This window comes from Electrophorus electricus, chromosome 20 (assembly GCF_041902795.1).
Source record: "Electrophorus electricus isolate QZ-2024a chromosome 20, ASM4190279v1, whole genome shotgun sequence".
In the NCBI taxonomy this organism is placed as follows: Eukaryota; Metazoa; Chordata; class Actinopteri; order Gymnotiformes; family Gymnotidae; genus Electrophorus; species Electrophorus electricus.
The window spans coordinates 5037138-5053303 of record NC_137516.1 but is presented as its reverse complement, the minus strand read 5'-3'; the positions used below and the strand labels follow the sequence as shown (position 1 = coordinate 5053303).

General features: G+C 40.3%; 1 protein-coding gene across 4 annotated transcripts; it reads left to right on the top strand.

Moving 5' to 3' along the window:
• Positions 1–1580: 1580 nt before the first annotated feature.
• kank3 (KN motif and ankyrin repeat domains 3) lies at positions 1581–16144 on the top strand. Of its 4 annotated transcripts, XM_027011333.3 has the most exons (12): positions 1704–1827; positions 6539–6633; positions 8887–8966; positions 9251–10855; positions 10965–11079; positions 11277–11498; positions 12071–12161; positions 12286–12505; positions 12605–12747; positions 13015–13215; positions 13431–13529; positions 14168–16144. In XM_027011333.3, exons 3-12 carry the CDS (start codon positions 8930–8932, stop codon positions 14228–14230), a joined length of 2796 nt encoding a protein of 931 aa, XP_026867134.2. In that variant the 5' UTR covers positions 1704–1827; positions 6539–6633; positions 8887–8929; the 3' UTR covers positions 14231–16144. The 4 variants fall into 4 exon arrangements, with proteins under 4 accessions (XP_081559201.1, XP_026867136.3, XP_026867133.2 ...); XM_027011332.3 differs by lacking the exon at positions 6539–6633 and having other exon boundaries at positions 1695–1827; XM_081703075.1 differs by lacking the exons at positions 6539–6633; positions 8887–8966 and having other exon boundaries at positions 1581–1827; positions 10968–11079.
• The last annotated feature ends 22 nt before the right edge of the window (positions 16145–16166 follow it).

Genomic DNA, 16166 nt, shown 5'->3' with positions numbered 1-16166 from the left:
GATCAAAACTATTTAACCACACAATGGTTGCACCTCATGTATGACACTGATTCAGTAGACGGTTCTAACAATGTGCCAAAGCTATTTGTTTATGTGCTAACAATACATACTGAAAAAAATGCCAATGTACTCATTGTACTCAGGCAAATCATATCTGCAAATGACATCAGAATTTAATGTTAAATGTGTGTTAATTGTGTGTTAAATGTTATCTCAGAACACACTACTAGTCATACTTTGTCTCAAATGTTGACACTGTCAGTAAAGGACAAGAAAGTGTGTCTTCATTGGGGACAGTAACATCAACACTGAACTGTTGAGGAGTTGAAAAGAGTTGCTTGATTGGACAAATACACACTCATTCTGTACTGATGGAAGGATCAAAATTTGGCACAAGCGATACAACTCCATGGTGCTATCCTGTGTGGCGTCAACATGACAGGTCAGCGCTTCATGTCATTTCTTCACGCCTAAAGTTTGTCCACATTCAGATGGAGACTTCCAGAAAGATTGTAGACCTTGTCATGAGACACACATTGTCACCTAATGGTTCCAGGAATATTTATGGCATTTAAATGAGCTATTAAATGAGCTATTCATTGTTTCAAAGGTCTGCACAGTCCAGAATCTCAACTCCATCAGTCATTTATGGGATGAGTGGAAAGGGCTGTTTGCAGCAAAACTGTGCAGCTGTCTGATTTTCAGCAACAGTGCCAGGCAAACATTTCTGCATGGTACAATACTCCTGCACAGTGTATCTAGCATCCAGGCAAATTTGTGCCCAGGCAAATTCATGCCTTTCTTGAGGCAAAAAGCAGCGCAAAAAATGGATACATGTTACACATTAGCAATTTAGTGTATATAGACTTGACTCAAAACATCAACATTAACAAATGATCAATTCATTAGTACAAATATGTGACTTTAAGACACAATAAAAGACTAAAAGCCACAGAACCAAATGATGCTCAGTAGCTCTGTTTCATAGCTGTTAGCACTTGACAAATTTATACATTTGTCAAGTGCTAAAAGCTATGAAGCTGTTATATAGCACTGCTTGCACAGCTGATGAAAGACCTCTATCCAACCACATTCTGTTTCTCTGGAAACCCTGTGTACTTTACTACAATTTTGAATATTTCTAGATCCCTTACTACAGTACACTGTAGTTGCTCACCTAGAATCTTTGTGGGCTATGGGCTCTTAAGAGCAGAGTAATTGTTTTCACTGAAGGCAGATTTGAAGTAAAAAATATCATCACTTTAACTTTGCATGCATTGATGCAGGGAGGTTTAAACTGAATTATTTGATCATTTTTAGGCTGTAGGTCAGAATTGTTAGGCTTTCAAACAGTACATCTCAACTTTTCCTACTGTGTCAAGCAGTTATAATTTTGGTCATTGTATGTTTCAGCAGTTTTAAACTATTAACTGACACACCTTCAATATGTAACACTTGTTAGAGGTTTTAGATGTCTGGTAAAGGCCTAAGTACTAAAACGCTCAGCAGAAAAAAATTGTGAGATGCAATGGCGAGTGAACTTTTACTTTATTGGCTTTTTTTATCGGCTTTTCACAGAGCGTTTCTATCTTCGTATGCCTCTGCAGCCTTTGCTGGTTGTGTGTGCCACGGGCGCGACGTGGTTCAGGGGACCACCCCAAACCTTCGTGCTGCCTCGCGCTTGCCAGGGAGAGCTCGTGCGACTCGGATCGTTCTGTTATGAGCTTGGACTGAACAGGAACGTTACTTGCACGGCAGTTCCCCACCTGAAAAGTCTACAAATACGTATTTTAACTGAGTTTAGAAAGAAGAAGGATAATACAAGGGGTAAGGAACATTCTTCCATTGCTTTAGTGGTTTAAATGCATAGGACAACGGTCTTACGAAAGGTTAGCTTGTGGCTAATTTGATTCCTCAGATTCTCTGGTAACTAACAGTAACGACAACACCTACGTTTTTTTTCGCCTACGTGTTAAAGTATAATGTATCATTTAGGCTACTAGGTATATGAGTTTAAATAACAAAGTAACCCAGGTATCTCACTTTTAACCAACTGGCAACTTTATGCCAGGCTTTTTTGCTTATGCGTAACACTGTGTTCAGGATACTAAATTATTATTGTCCCGTCCAATCCTCCTATGGGAAGAATGATATCAAGTTGCCACCTCAAAACTCCCAAAATAAATTATATTGGAATTCAAAACGATATCTTTTTTTGGTTGCGATGTGACTGCATGCTTTACTGCAAGCTGTCGTTGTTCACGTAGTTAAAAAAAGGGCTGGCTTACTGAAGTAGCCTACCTTTTAATTTCCAAACCTGTTAGTTTATAAAGGTTGTGTTACTCAGTTTATACGGTTTGAATGTATGCTTTTTTTTGCTTTTGTAAAAATAAACTTTGAGATGGTTAAAAAAAATCTTGTGCGCGGAAATGCGTTAGAGGAGACACGCCCATGTAAGATTTCATTCTCTTTTATTTAATGAATGATTCAAAGAATTGGAAACGCAACGGCGAGGGAACCTCCTTTGCTAGCCAAGTCTGTATGTCCTTAAACAGCATATGGCTGTAAATCTATTTGAGAAACGCGCTTTAAATACGTCTTGTAATATGGACAAAAAAAGAAACGTACATAAACAAAAAGTTTATGTATTGCGACAGCAAAGAATTGATGGAAATATCGTTACTACATGGGCAATTGATCGATATTACTAAACCCAATTAGAATGTAGCTACGTTTGGCGCCTGTGTTTTACCAAAAAGTTTACAGTAAGAATATATGTTTTAACCTATGTAACGTGATGTCATGTTTGTCACTGGGAACAAAGAAGGCAACTGTCTTTAATAATGAAGTTAAGTTGTTGACTCGAGCTCAGAAAACTGAACTTGCTTTCTAAACGGTAAACTTTCACATGCTTCATGTCTCCAGATTCTATTTATGGATCTTTCCTCTGCTTGGATCTGTACCCTCTCCTTCATTTCCTCAAAGGATACAGAAGCTCCCCAAGCACTGCTATTTTCAAATATTCTTGTGTGAAAACATATGTAGAGTGAACAGGACCCACCTATGTTTTGTTGTACACATGTAGAAAGTCCAGTTGATGCCGTAGGAAAGCTTGGCTACAGTTAAATGCTTAACCTAGTGCCAGTTATATAAAAATATATATAATTCACTCTTGCACTTTAGTGCCTTGCACTTACAGCACAGAGATAAAGCACTTCTGCGTACTCTTACTAATTTTTATTCTGCCCTATGTACTACCTGCTTCAGCCCAATTAACAAGATACTTGCTCGCTCAGCAGGCTGTGTATCTCATAGTGTTTACTGGAACCACTTTACAAGTTTCCACCCATGGTGCTTTGCAAATTGCTTTTTTAAATAATCTTTTCTTGTGGTGCAATGAGCACTGTCTGGGGCCGCAGGCATATGTTTCTACAGCCAGACTGTTTTGTAGTTGAAACTTCTGAGAGGTGCATTTCAGCCTCTTATAGCAAATTCATAAACTTTACTAAACCTACCATAAATGTCAGTGGCCAGTAATTTAATTGAATTTGGTCTCTTACCTTTTCCATTTGGTTTGAGGTAAAGTGTACATGAGTCCAATAAAAGATGTAACCACCTAAACACTCATCATATTCGGAATTTCTTTAGTGGTTTTGCAGAGGTGTATCATTCTGGCAAGTATTTTTATTGGGACATATGATATTTTAAATGGCCACAACAGTTAAGTCAAGACATTATTGACTTGGTCCTTCTGGCCAGTTTGAGAAGGCCCTGGAGTACTGTGGAGGATGCTGGTGGCAACGTGTGTGGTTCCTCTTAATTTTTACTAGGGTTCCTTCTAACACTTGAACACTATGTTTGCAGAGTTCGTAGACACGGCAGCCTTAATGGTAATGCAGTTAAATTAGCCTAATTAGCTAAGTAGGCAAGTTTTTTTAAGAGGTCTTCTCAGATTGAAGCCATACATAGTGCAATTTTACTGGGCAGTAGAGCTTTTATTAATCAGGTTGTGAAGACAAGGTATTTCCTTTGAAGGGTTTTTTTTGGAGGCATAAAATGTCTAATACATTTTTTGTTCAACATGGCCAAGGATTTGTAAACAAAGGGGACACTCAGTTATCCTTACATGTGCCCAGTTTTAGATGAGTTTTAGATATCCTTATATGTGCCTAGTTTTTTATTCACATTACTGTAAGTATTCTGCTCATGTATGATTCAGAGGAGCTCAAGCCTAAAGCTTGTTTATGTAGTCTGTTGTCTAACAAGTTATTTACTGCAGTAACAAATGTGCTTTATCGTAGCAACATTTTGGAAATGTAACTCAACAGAACAAAAAAACAAAAAGAAATGACAAACTTGATGATAATAAAAATTCAAAAAGTTCATGAGAGTGGACATTTTATGCAGTCTGTAACCACAGACTGCACCGAACTGCAACATTAAATAAAATAAATAATAAGAATTCCATATCTAGATACGTTTAGGTACTCTGGAGGATGTTTTATGTTAGACTGCAGTTTGATGATGTTTTGCTAGTTCTTTTGATGTTATACCATTTCAAAGACATGTTAATTATCAACATTTCAGTTTGTAATAATAATGCACATCTTATTTTAACTACAACAAATGTGGCTGGTGTGGGAAAGAAACTTCTGCATACTATGAATTAGAGAGAAAATACTGGAAGAATATTACTGCTAAAGTTGATAGGATTTTGTACATGCACACTCAGTTTGCATGGTTTATGGCCAAGTATAAGTACAAAATTTCAGAATACAACATAATTATTACTTTTCTCAGTCAGTTAGGGTCTGCCATTATTGAATCAAAGAATGAAATAGTCATGCTGCATATATTCATAGTGTCTAAGCACAGGGAAATCAGAAAGAGTGTTGTCTAATTGAATCAACAATGCCTCAAGAATCCAGAATACAACCTTAAACGTTAATGGGCTGTTTTTCACAGGGAGACACTATTTTGTTTAGTTGCTTTTAGCAACAGACACTTGATGTGAATGTCACACTGTATTCCCTCACTCTGGTTCCTGGGCTTTATCAGGTCCGCGTGTCCTTAGCTTTAAGTCATTTTCAGGCAGCTAGACGTTGATACCATGAACAGCTGGATGGAAAACGCTGTAACAGGAAGGGTGCTGTGGTGTCTAGAATAATGGAATTCCCCTTGGTTCTGCAAGCAGAATCCACATTAGTTGGGGCAACCCAAAGCTTGGTTATTTCTAGTGCTCTGCATTTAAACAGATTTATAGCTTTTGCAGGATGTTAAGTCAGTTTGTTTTTAGTTGTCTCCTATCTCAAGTGCTCTTGGCCATAGGGGCCCAGTATTGTGTCCCTTTTTTGCCAGTGGTCGTTTGTCCTCATTTTTGAAGAACTGCGTGTCTTCTGTAACAGTGTGTATCTGCAGTAGATGATATGCCTGTTCCCAGATTGACCAGGAGAGGATGTTGCGCCTTGCTTCCCCTGAGAGGCTTTGTTTTGGCTAACCTTGCAGGAGCCCGTGGTATGTAATGGGCTGTTTTATGTGCGGTTTTCACTTTGTATGCTTTTCAGTACTGTTACATCTCTATGCTTCTGTTCCACACGTACACTACTTGCTTGTATATTTAAACTGTCACACAGTTTTCACAATTATTGAATTTGTGTGTTCTTCCAGAAGTTGTGACTTTTAAAGCTTTATTTTCTGTTTGTTTTTTTTTGTTTTTTGCCAAAGCTAATTTAAGTCTTTTTGAGCAATACCTCTTTACTGAAGAGTGTCAAGAAGTATTATTTCAATAAAGAAATTTGCAGCTCTCCCCTGTCCAGTCCTTCTGTACAGCGTCCAGCTCTTTTGGTAGATGGGTGAGTGAACTACAGAGTAGAAGAAGGAAACGTGGCATGGAAGTGGCATAATGGTTCTTTATCTAGTGCTCAATATGTCCTTTTGTTACACTGAGAGTCAAACCACTTTTTTTAGTTATTTGCGTTTTGCAGAAAGAATGTTAAAGACTTCATGCAAAACAAAATTTATAAGCTCTAGAAATGCTGAACTGATTCTCTAATTATGTTTACTTAGTTGATCATGTGCATATTTTGAATTTACTGGAGGCACTGCCTTTTTTGAATGCAGTGAATGTCTGCACTTGTACAATTTCTAATACATTTGCTTCATTTTTAACATTTATTAAGGCCAGATGCAGATTACATACATCATTATTCAACATCTTTAGTTTGTGAGGGTTCATTGTTTCTAATTTAAGAGTGGCCTGTGTACTGTTGTGAACCATGTAATAAAATCAAATGTCCCATGGCATTTGGAACAGTGAACACTGTATTCTTCTTTAGCCACATCAGCTGATGGCACAGTTGGAGATCGACTGTGATTTGTGTTCTACATTTCCTTTTTTATCCCTCCACCCTGCTGGTTTTGAGGAAGCAGCTTGTAGCCCAGTGATCAGTCGTTTGGCACTTGGAGCCCTGGAAGACAATGGTGTTTCGGGGTGTGTCCCTAGGGACATGAGGGTGTTATCAAATCTGCTTCCCTTCAGGAAACTGCAGATGTGTTGCTGTGCAGGACCGAGGAACAGGAGAGAAAATCCAGCCCATATTTCTGGATTGCACATGTATGCACAAATTGGCGAGGGTACGTTAAGGCATTTTCTCATTTTGTGAAGTTTCTTTGTGTTCAGTCATTCTCCAAATTCCTCAAGACTTTAATTTTGATGCATGTCCTAATTCATGCTGACAATTTGTGTTGATAGCATAAACCCTCTACTTCCCTTTTGGGTAAAAGGGTGGGTGGAGCATGAGGTCACTTTTTCAAAACATGACTCATATTCAGCTAATGCGCCAGTGGAATATTTGTACTAGTGTGACGCCTTTGAAAATCTCATCCACATACGAGTGCTTGACTAACCAGCTAACTGGTTCCCAATGGTTTTTCCTGTGTTTGTCATGTTCGTATTTTTGACTGAAGTATCCTGCACGCGAATGTGTCCGAATTCAAATTCTCCCAGTGGACCTTTTGAAAGTTTTTTATTTTTTGTTGTTGTTTGTGTTAACCTTCCATCCTTGTGTCATGCTGTTAAAAAGCATAAGGGGGCTGAGAGGAATGCACACCCCCCGCCATCCCCCTTCTCATCCCTGTAATTAGGTGCTTATCACCAGGCTGTGTAAACGCTGCGATACGTCCACTCAAAAGAGGAGAGATGGGGGAGTACAGCAAGCTGCTAGTCCAGGAAACGAGCCGACACAGGGTAACGTGGTCGAGCGTGACGGGCTGATTTAAAGCAGGCCCACATCTAGCTGGCCTCTTTGGGTCATATCTAAAAGTTCAGATCCAGTGCTCAGAACATCACGTGAGCTCATGCACCACATTACACTGCTCAAGTGGCAAAAATGCCTGTTAACTTCATTAAATATGACAGCATATTCCCACCTACTTCTTGTGTCACTACAATAATCTCATCTCTTCCACAGCTTGGCACCACAGACTGCCCTTGTTTTGTTTTTTTTTTTATGTTTTTAATATATAACCATCTACACTCACAGGACAAATTACAAGTCCAAGCCTGGTCACATTAGTAGGATGTGAGAGGGAAGTGTGTGGTGGAATGTGCCTGGGGGCCTGAAAAAAAACAGCTCTGCATAACATGCTTTTAACCCCCCAATCTGTGTTTTTCTGATTGCGTGCATGTGTATGTATGTATTAAGTGAGTCTCCATGACCCGGCCCTTCCAGCGCTGTTAAGTGGTAGCCTCTGTCTCTAAAACACATTAAAGGGCATTGAGTGAACATGAGTGAACATGTACATGTGTGGAAAAATTTAAAACTCTTGGAAAAAGGTCACAAAGCAATGTCTGTAAAATGTAATGGGTGCAGTATTCTAAAAGTGTAACTAGCCACTGTCTACATATTACAGGAGCTGTGGTCTAGAAAACATTGGGCTTGGTTAAAATCCTTTAAATTCCTTTTTTCTTGCTTTGTTTTGTTTTTGTTTTGCAGGAAGGGCTGGCACTAGGCTTGGGGTTTCCAGTTTGACACATTCCTTCTTGTAGTGAAGACAGTTAATGTTTTAAGTCTGAAATACTGTTTCAGTAGCATTTTTGTTCATGCTATGCTGCTGTTGCTCCTGATTATTAGTATTATTCACATGATCTGTTTTATAGAGGTGCTTTCTGGCTGAAATGGCTGAGAAATTCCCCGGCGCTTTTAAATGGGCACTCCAGGTGTTTCAGTAAATATTGCATACTGTGTGCATCCATGCACGTACGGATTGCAGACAGAAGCTTACTTGCATATCCTTTTTTTTCCCACATAAGGCACAGTAGGTACTATATGAACAGCTTGAGTAACTTGAATTTGCTTGGTATTCTAAAGCATCTACATTTGTTGCTTAAGTTTTTGGACAGCGGTCTGGTTTGTGGATTTTGCTTGAGTTGTGCTTTCTTTACCCTTATGTTCTTATACTCAGATACTACTCTTAAAGGCTCAAGGTATTAATTATGTTGCCAGTTGTGGAACTCTGTGACATTCTGAGTGCTTGATACACTGACATCTTAAAGCCTCTTCCCCGATGAAACATGTTTCACTATGGATTTCTATCATTGTAGAGGAGTTACCTTGTAACAGGCTAGTTTTATCTTTGCCACAGTCCTCACTATTTTTTAGTTCTTGGCCACTGCTTAACCAGTGATGTCCTCAGGTTCTTCTGCCCTGCTCTCTTTGGTATCAAGTATTATTAGGCATCTTTGCACTTTTATGTAATGCTCCTTCCCACAGGACCTTCACTCACATCAGACATATATATCACATTGACATTAATATGTAAAAGACATTATTATGTAAAACATACATTAATATATAAAATTGAATTCAATTTCTTTTTTCCTCACAGATCCTGAATTGATTTCTGGAGAGGCACTAGAAAGTTCCAAAAGATGACCCAGTCTGTGCACATAAACACCAAACTGCCAAGTTAGTGTTTGCCTGTGAATTTAGCAAAAGTTTACGAAACAGCAGTTGTAACCCTAACACCGATCAGTCCTGTTGCTGCTGATGGTGTTCTACACGAACCACTAGCCCTTACCAGTATTATTTCTGGATGTTGGATTCCAGTCCAGTGGTCCATAAAGTGCAAAGGAAAATGCATTTCTGGTCACTGTTGCCTGTCTTGATCAGAGATCGGTGACCAAAGTAAAAGAGCAGCAATCAGATTCTATACTATATTGTTTCATAAGGGTGTTCTTTTTTTCCTGCAGATCTTGGTGCCCCTTTTCACTGTGCCTCTCAAGAAGAAATGGATCACAGTGGATCCTATTCTGTACAGACTCCATATGGATTCCAGCTGGACCTTGATTTCCTCAAGTATGTGGAAGAAATAGAGAGTGGCCAGAGTATGCGCAGGGCTAACATGAGCCCACGGAGATCTATACGGGGTGACAGAACCTGTCAGAGGAGCGCAGGGGGTCGTACTAGTGGCTGGACATCTACTGAGTCGCTGGCATCCTCGACTAGCGAGGATGGTCGGTCTGTTCCTCCACCTCTTTCTCGAAGCCACATTGTGTCATGCAGCAAGTCCCAACCGCTTTCACCAACTGCAGTGTTCAGCCCCACGCTGCCAACTGTTGTAAAGGTGCCACCTCCGCCACCACCCCGTAACCCTAGGGTGGAAAGAACACTATTGGAAACAAGCCGTAGACTGCAGCAGGACCAGAGTCTGTTGCCAAATGGTTTAGGCTCTCCTCTCGTTGACCTTCAGAAGGTGAGCATCAAAGATGGAGGATGCAGTTCATCAATGCCCTCACTGTTTTCTCCAGATGTTCACCTGCTACAGATGTCACCTTCTGTGCAGAATTCTTCTGTTGGTGGCTGGCCCAGACTTAGTCCTGAGAACTCTGGGAGAAGCACCCCAGCCTCCATTTCTGGAACACCTTCATTTCCCCCAGGCCAGCTTCAGACGGTTCGAGAACAGATGGCTGCAGCCCTCAGGCAGCTCCGAGAGATGGAGGAGAAAGTGAAGAGTGTACCAGCCCTAGAGAGGGAAGTGGCCATGCTCAGGAATGAAAAGGACAGGCTGCTTCTGGCCCTTGAAAATAAAACGACTGAACTCGGTGCTGTAGTCAAAGCACAGAGCTCTGGTAAGGCAGTGGGAGGTGCAGTCGAACCTGCAGACCTATCTCATCATCCTGGTCAAGAGAGGAAGTCCAGTAAAACACTAAAGGAAAGTATGATGGTGGAGAAAAGGTCTGTCTCAGTAGGTAATGAGGTGCCTCTTGAAGCAGTGGTGGTTTACTGTCGCCAGGATGCTAAAGATGCAGCTGTGGAAGCGGCTATTGATGTCTGTCATAAAGGTATGGAGACTGAGGTGAGGTCCGTGCGAGATGCGGTAGTTCAGGCCAAAGTTCAGACAAATGAAACATCTGCCTGGGTAATGGAATCTTTACTTGGACTGTCAAGTGAAGCTGAACAAAAAATTGACAACCTAGAGCAGACCATCAGATTTCAGCAAGAGTCGATCCAGATTCTTGAGACACGTTTAACTCAGGCAAATCAGGACATGGAAGAGTTTAAGGCACAGGAAATGGAGAGGACGTCAAAGATCTTGTTAGAAAAAGAGACACTTGCCAAACCAGAGATGACCGATGCTCTGGTAGAAACTGAGCTTTGTTCGAAAACCTCTGTAGGAGTGGGGGTTTCAGATGCAGACTTTGCAATCACAAAAACTGACCAAAGCATTCAAACGGATTCTCTGGAAAGCTCAAAGGAAAAGACTCAGGTAATACAGGTTAGCACAGGTATCCAATGGGAGAATTTACACAGTGCTGAGACGCACGACAATCAAGAACAGGCCATCTCGGCAGAGGGTGAGTGTCAGCCAAGCTTTGCATGTTAAATAATGATTAGCAAACTGTTTGTGAGGTGGTGTATGAATTGCCTCTTCAGGGAAGAGTGACTTGAATTAAATGTTTCCAGTAGAAGCTACAGGACCCCTGAAATCTATCATGAAGAGAAGAGATGCAAGTGGCTCGAGTGTTGTTTGCAGCAGTGGCAAGAAGAGCTTGAAATTCGTAGGGATACTTAATGGAGGGTGGGTGGCACTTATTTTTTCCAACTTTTTCTTCCTTCAGTTTTTCCCTGTTATGAACTTGAAACACTCCATTTTTGTGTGCATCCATCTTTTGGCATAGAAGATCATTTCCTTTCCCATTGGTCTGAAGCGGGCAACCATGATGATGAGTGTGTTCCATTTAAAATGTCAAATGATGATCTTTTTTTTCCCCTCAGGTATGAGACAACCTCTAGTGAGGAGGAGGAAGAGGATAATGAAGGAAGCTCCTCTGATGGAAGTGCAGCTGATGGCTGCTCAGACAGCAGTGAGGAAGAGGAAGCGGCCCTGGAGGACACGTCTGATGAAGAAAGAAACCTCAATTTGGATGACACTGATAGTGAAGAAAACACACCAGCTGTAGAAAACATCAAAGAGCAAGTCGAAGTGGTAAAAGAAAAGTAAGTCCTCAAGTACATTTTAAATCATTTATTCCAAATTGTGGGAAAATAATACCTGTAGTTCTAGTCTGCTCAGTCTTCAGAATTGAGGCTGCCTTTCATCAAAGTGCTTAAAACAACTTGTTTGTCACTCTAGTAAATCAAAGCAGTCCAATATAGGAACAAGAATGAATTGCCATGATACACTAATTACAAATTTTCAGGGGGTTTTTTCCCCATTCTTGTGAAATGCAGTTGACTCAAGGCACATGGTTTGTGCGAGCAATCAACTTTCCCTCTTTGAGCTACAGAGAGAGAACAATTTTAGTAACTCCATTTTACATTTAGTATGTTGTGATGCTTTTTTGCCTTCAATCAAAAAGATTGCGTGATCTTGTCCTGAAAGAGCAGCACACTGTTCTTGGCTTTCCTATACAGTAATATAAATAAACTACTTGTTCAAGCCAGAAGAAACTGATAAATTGGTCTTCATGCTGTTCCTTTATTTCATTCCATGGCCCTAAATATAATGTGTTCTTTTCTTAAAGAATTTATCCCTTTTTCAGTTTTAAATATACCAATTTTTTTTGTAGGTTTGAGCTAAGTTCAAAAATGCGTGAAGCTTGTCTCATTTTGAAGAACCACCTGAATGATACTGGCAAAGCAACAAAGAGTAAAGAGCTGGTAAGAAGGACACACTGTACATTTATATTCATATTTTATTATTGTTGCAAAGAGCCAGTGTAGTGATCCAGTACTGACACAGAGAAGTCATTAACGCAGTCTGCTTATGTGAACTTATGTGCAGCTATCTAGCACCCACACTGTGCAGCTGGAATGGTTCCGTGTGTCCAGTGCAAAGACAGCCCAGCCGTCTCGGGTCTCCAACTACATGATGGCTTTCTCTGAGATCTCCCCTGCCCTTCTGGGCCACGTGGTCAACATGACCGATGGCAACGGCAATACAGCTTTGCATTATAGCGTCTCGCACTCCAATTTTGCCGTGGTGGGCCTGCTCCTTGACACAGGTTGCGCTTAACTTACAGACAGTTAACATGTGTTTAATTTTCCGTTTGCTTAGTGGAACTGCACTGTTGCAAGTTTGTTTGTGGGTTCCTGCTGTTCAGGTGTGTGTAACGTGGATCAGCAGAACAAGGCTGGCTATACTGCTGTGATGCTGGCAGCATTATCAGCAGTGAAAGAAAAGGATGACATGGTGGTGGTTAAGAAGCTATTCAGTCTGGGCAATGTCAATGCCAAGGCAAGCCAGGTGAGTTTACACTGAAGATGTAGATACTTGGGTCTCCCATCCTTTTAAATCTCTGTACATTTGTCAAGGAATTTGAGTGCCTTTTGATGCCCAAGCTTGAATATGCATTTAAAAAAAGTTTCTGTGTTATAGAAATACAGATAATGCATTATGCATATCTAGTCCCTTGCTCCTCTTTTAGTTTTCATTGATCTCTAGGGATGTTAGCATTTCAGTGTTGGGTATTCCCTTTAACTGCCACGTAATCTGCTGATTGGCTTCGCTCAGGCCGGCCAGACAGCCCTCATGCTGGCCGTGAGTCACGGAAGGCAGGAGATGGTGCAGGCGTTGCTTGAGTGTGGCGCCAGCGTGAATGTCCAGGACGATGAGGGCTCCACGGCCCTCATGTGTGCCAGCGAGCACGGCCGTGCCGGGATCGTCTCCGTGCTGCTGGAGCAGCCAGCCTGCGACATCTCCATCGTGGACAATGTGAGCGCCCCAAGTACACAGTGGAGTTTTGCAGGCAATAACGTGTCGAAGAGCGATTCAGTTTAACAGAAACCCATACTAAAACTTTTATTAACTACAATTATTATTAGTTAATCAAAGTTATTAGTTTCATTGTGTTCACAGAGAAATGGACATGTCAGACCAAATGAGTAGACTAGTAGGTGAATGGTAAGTTTCTTCCTTCGTTCCTCTAGGATGGTAGCAACGCTCTCTCCATTGCCCTGGAGGCGTCCCACAACGACATCGCAGTGCTGCTTTATGCCCACATGAATTACTCAAAATCGCAGGCAGATGTAAGTAGCCCATCACTAGAGATTTGGTGAGGTCAAGATGATGTCAGTGCTCTTGTATCGCTGCTCTTAGGAACTGTAACTGAGAGCTGATGTTCAACTTCAGCAGACTCCTCCCGAGGAGCAGTTTGCTACTATATTTTCGCAGATGATTGCAGTGTAACTTAGACTGGCTAATAAGCGATTCCCTTTAAACTGCTGATTCAAGCCTCATTGATCAGTCTGTCACATTCAGTCTGGCCATTCAAGGGGTCTCAACGACTGATGAAAATTAAGTGGTGGTACTTTGCTTTGCTTTTACTTACATTGGCTTTAAATCAAACTTCTCATGATTGATCTTTGTAAAATGCCATGGTGCTAATTGGCTAATTCTCTCTATTGCTCAGTATGGTACAACCAGACCAGATCCTTGTCTTACACATAAGCAAAATGTATTGCCTAAGCAGCATTTTTTTTTTTTAGTGAGAATGTGTAGCTAATGTGTGTTGTTGTTGTTTTAATTAAAAAAAAAAAAAAAAAAGATTAATTCTTCCATTTATCTGAAGTGTTCCAGGTCTTGATGAAGCACATCTAATTTTCTGTGTTGAGCAAAATATGACTTCACAGGTTTTGTAACATGTTGAATTCCATATTTCTTTTAGGTATCACCAAAAGGAATACCTCGGAGTCCGTCCAGCCCTAGCAAGACATGGCCCACTGAGTAATGGCTTTCATAATCCAAACAAATAAAGTTATTAGCAGGTCTAACCACTCCTACTGGAAACTAACATGGTTTATATAACACGTTTACAACAAGTGATATTTTATACAGTATGTCAGCCATTTGGTTCATATGCAGTTATGACATTTCATACATTTTGCTGCAATTATTATTGCTTTCAACTACGTTCACATTCATTTTGGTGTGTATAATAGATGTATCTCTCTAAATGGCTTTAAAGGTATTCATGTGGAAAGAGGTTTATCCTTTTGGTTGTCCCTTCCAAATGCTGTGATCAGGTCGTTTTAATTGAATCATAGCCTTTGTCTGCTGGGCATGGCCAGCTTGGCATACACAGGATGTTTCTCATGCGTTTTACAGCCATTTGGATTAATACACGGCAAAAGTGAGGCTAGTGAGGCCTTAAATGATTCATACTGAACGCATTTCAGAATGACAATTGTGCATTTGTGGTTGTTTCTCGCTACGGACCTATTGATTATGTGTATATATAATTTAATAATAGAAAAATTGTTGGTGCACTACAAAACTGCTTTAAAACTTGACTCAGTTAAGCGATAATTTTGCATATTTTGCTTGGGCAATTCAGTATTTTATGACATTTGTCATAAAACCTAACCAAAGGACAGTGTGTGAGTGGCTGGAAAACACCATCATAGTACATTAAAACAAACAAACCAAAAAAACCCCCCCAAAAAACACTTGTCCAGGCACATAGAAATGGAGTGAATGAGGATGTAAAAGTTCCTTCTGATGCATACATTACTCAGGTAAGAAACACACACAATATATAATGAAGATAAAGTATGCCATGACTAGTGCAATCTGTAATATATTCAGCATGCTTATATTGATGCATGTTGGCCTCTCATTGATTTAAGACCAGTCCTGTTTATTTTTTGTAACAAGTTGGTCCACAATTTGAGTGTTTGGTAGGGAGATCCGTTTCTGTGTCTACATCCCCTGGCTGGGTTGAGTTTGAGTAATAAATTCTTAGACAGGATCCACTTGTCTTCCTTTACCTGTGCACGCTGCAAGACACTCATATATAGCCAGGGTTTCAGGACCAGGTCTTGATATTAATATAATCAAAATCATTAAAATATAAAATGCAAAGCCAGTTCTTGCATACCAACCTCAATGCCATTTTCCCCTTCAAATAAGTAGTGGGAAATCCACTTTGCATAGAGAAGAGGAACTTCCAAACCATCTCACATAGTTCATTTGTGCCACCTAGGGGAGTACTCGCACATGGCCTTCTCTGCTGAATCATGGGAGAATGTACCATCAAACTTGTACAGGGTCAATTTTCCTGGAATGTATTACAGACTACACTACAAGCAAAACCAGCATGCATTGTCGGTCAGATAGAAATAAGCAGTACAATATTTTAGAAACCAAATGGCTTCACATCATCGACTGTTTTGAATTCAGAATTTCTTTTAATCCTGTTTTGACGAAAGCATCTTGGTGATGACAGCTGTATCGTTAGATGGCGTTGTGTAAACACAAAAAAGTTATTAAAAAGTAATTGTGCTAATCTAACACTGTCTTAGCTAACCCCGCCCACAGCTAAAAGGCCACCCCATGTAAACTTCAGCTTGCTGTATTAAGTGAGAGCCTTAATTATGAAATTGGTTCAAGGACATTGGCCCGGTTAAACTCCATGTGACTTGTGGAAAGGAGAGAACTGATGCAGTATTTGATATCTCACTGTCTCTTCTGCTGTAACTTACCACAGTAGTCCTATTTTATTCAGTATTTCCATGAATTGTGTCTCACCCAACATTGTTCCCCTTCTCTATAACATGTTACTATTATATTGCTATTTTGCATTTATGTGCCTGGAGCTGCTTAGCTACCTTAAAACACACAAATAAAGTTTTTATTAAATAAAGGCTGTATTTTCTTAATCCATC

Coding starts and splice junctions, on each gene's coding strand:
- kank3 (XM_027011335.3), top strand. CDS start 1,596: ATGCCTCTGCAGCCTTTGCTGGTTGTGTGTGCCACGGGCGCGACGTGG. Junction 10,856..10,964: donor ACAGGCCATCTCGGCAGAGG/GTGAGTGTCAGC, acceptor AAATGTTTCCAG/TAGAAGCTACAGGACCCCTG. Junction 12,748..13,014: donor TCAATGCCAAGGCAAGCCAG/GTGAGTTTACAC, acceptor GGCTTCGCTCAG/GCCGGCCAGACAGCCCTCAT.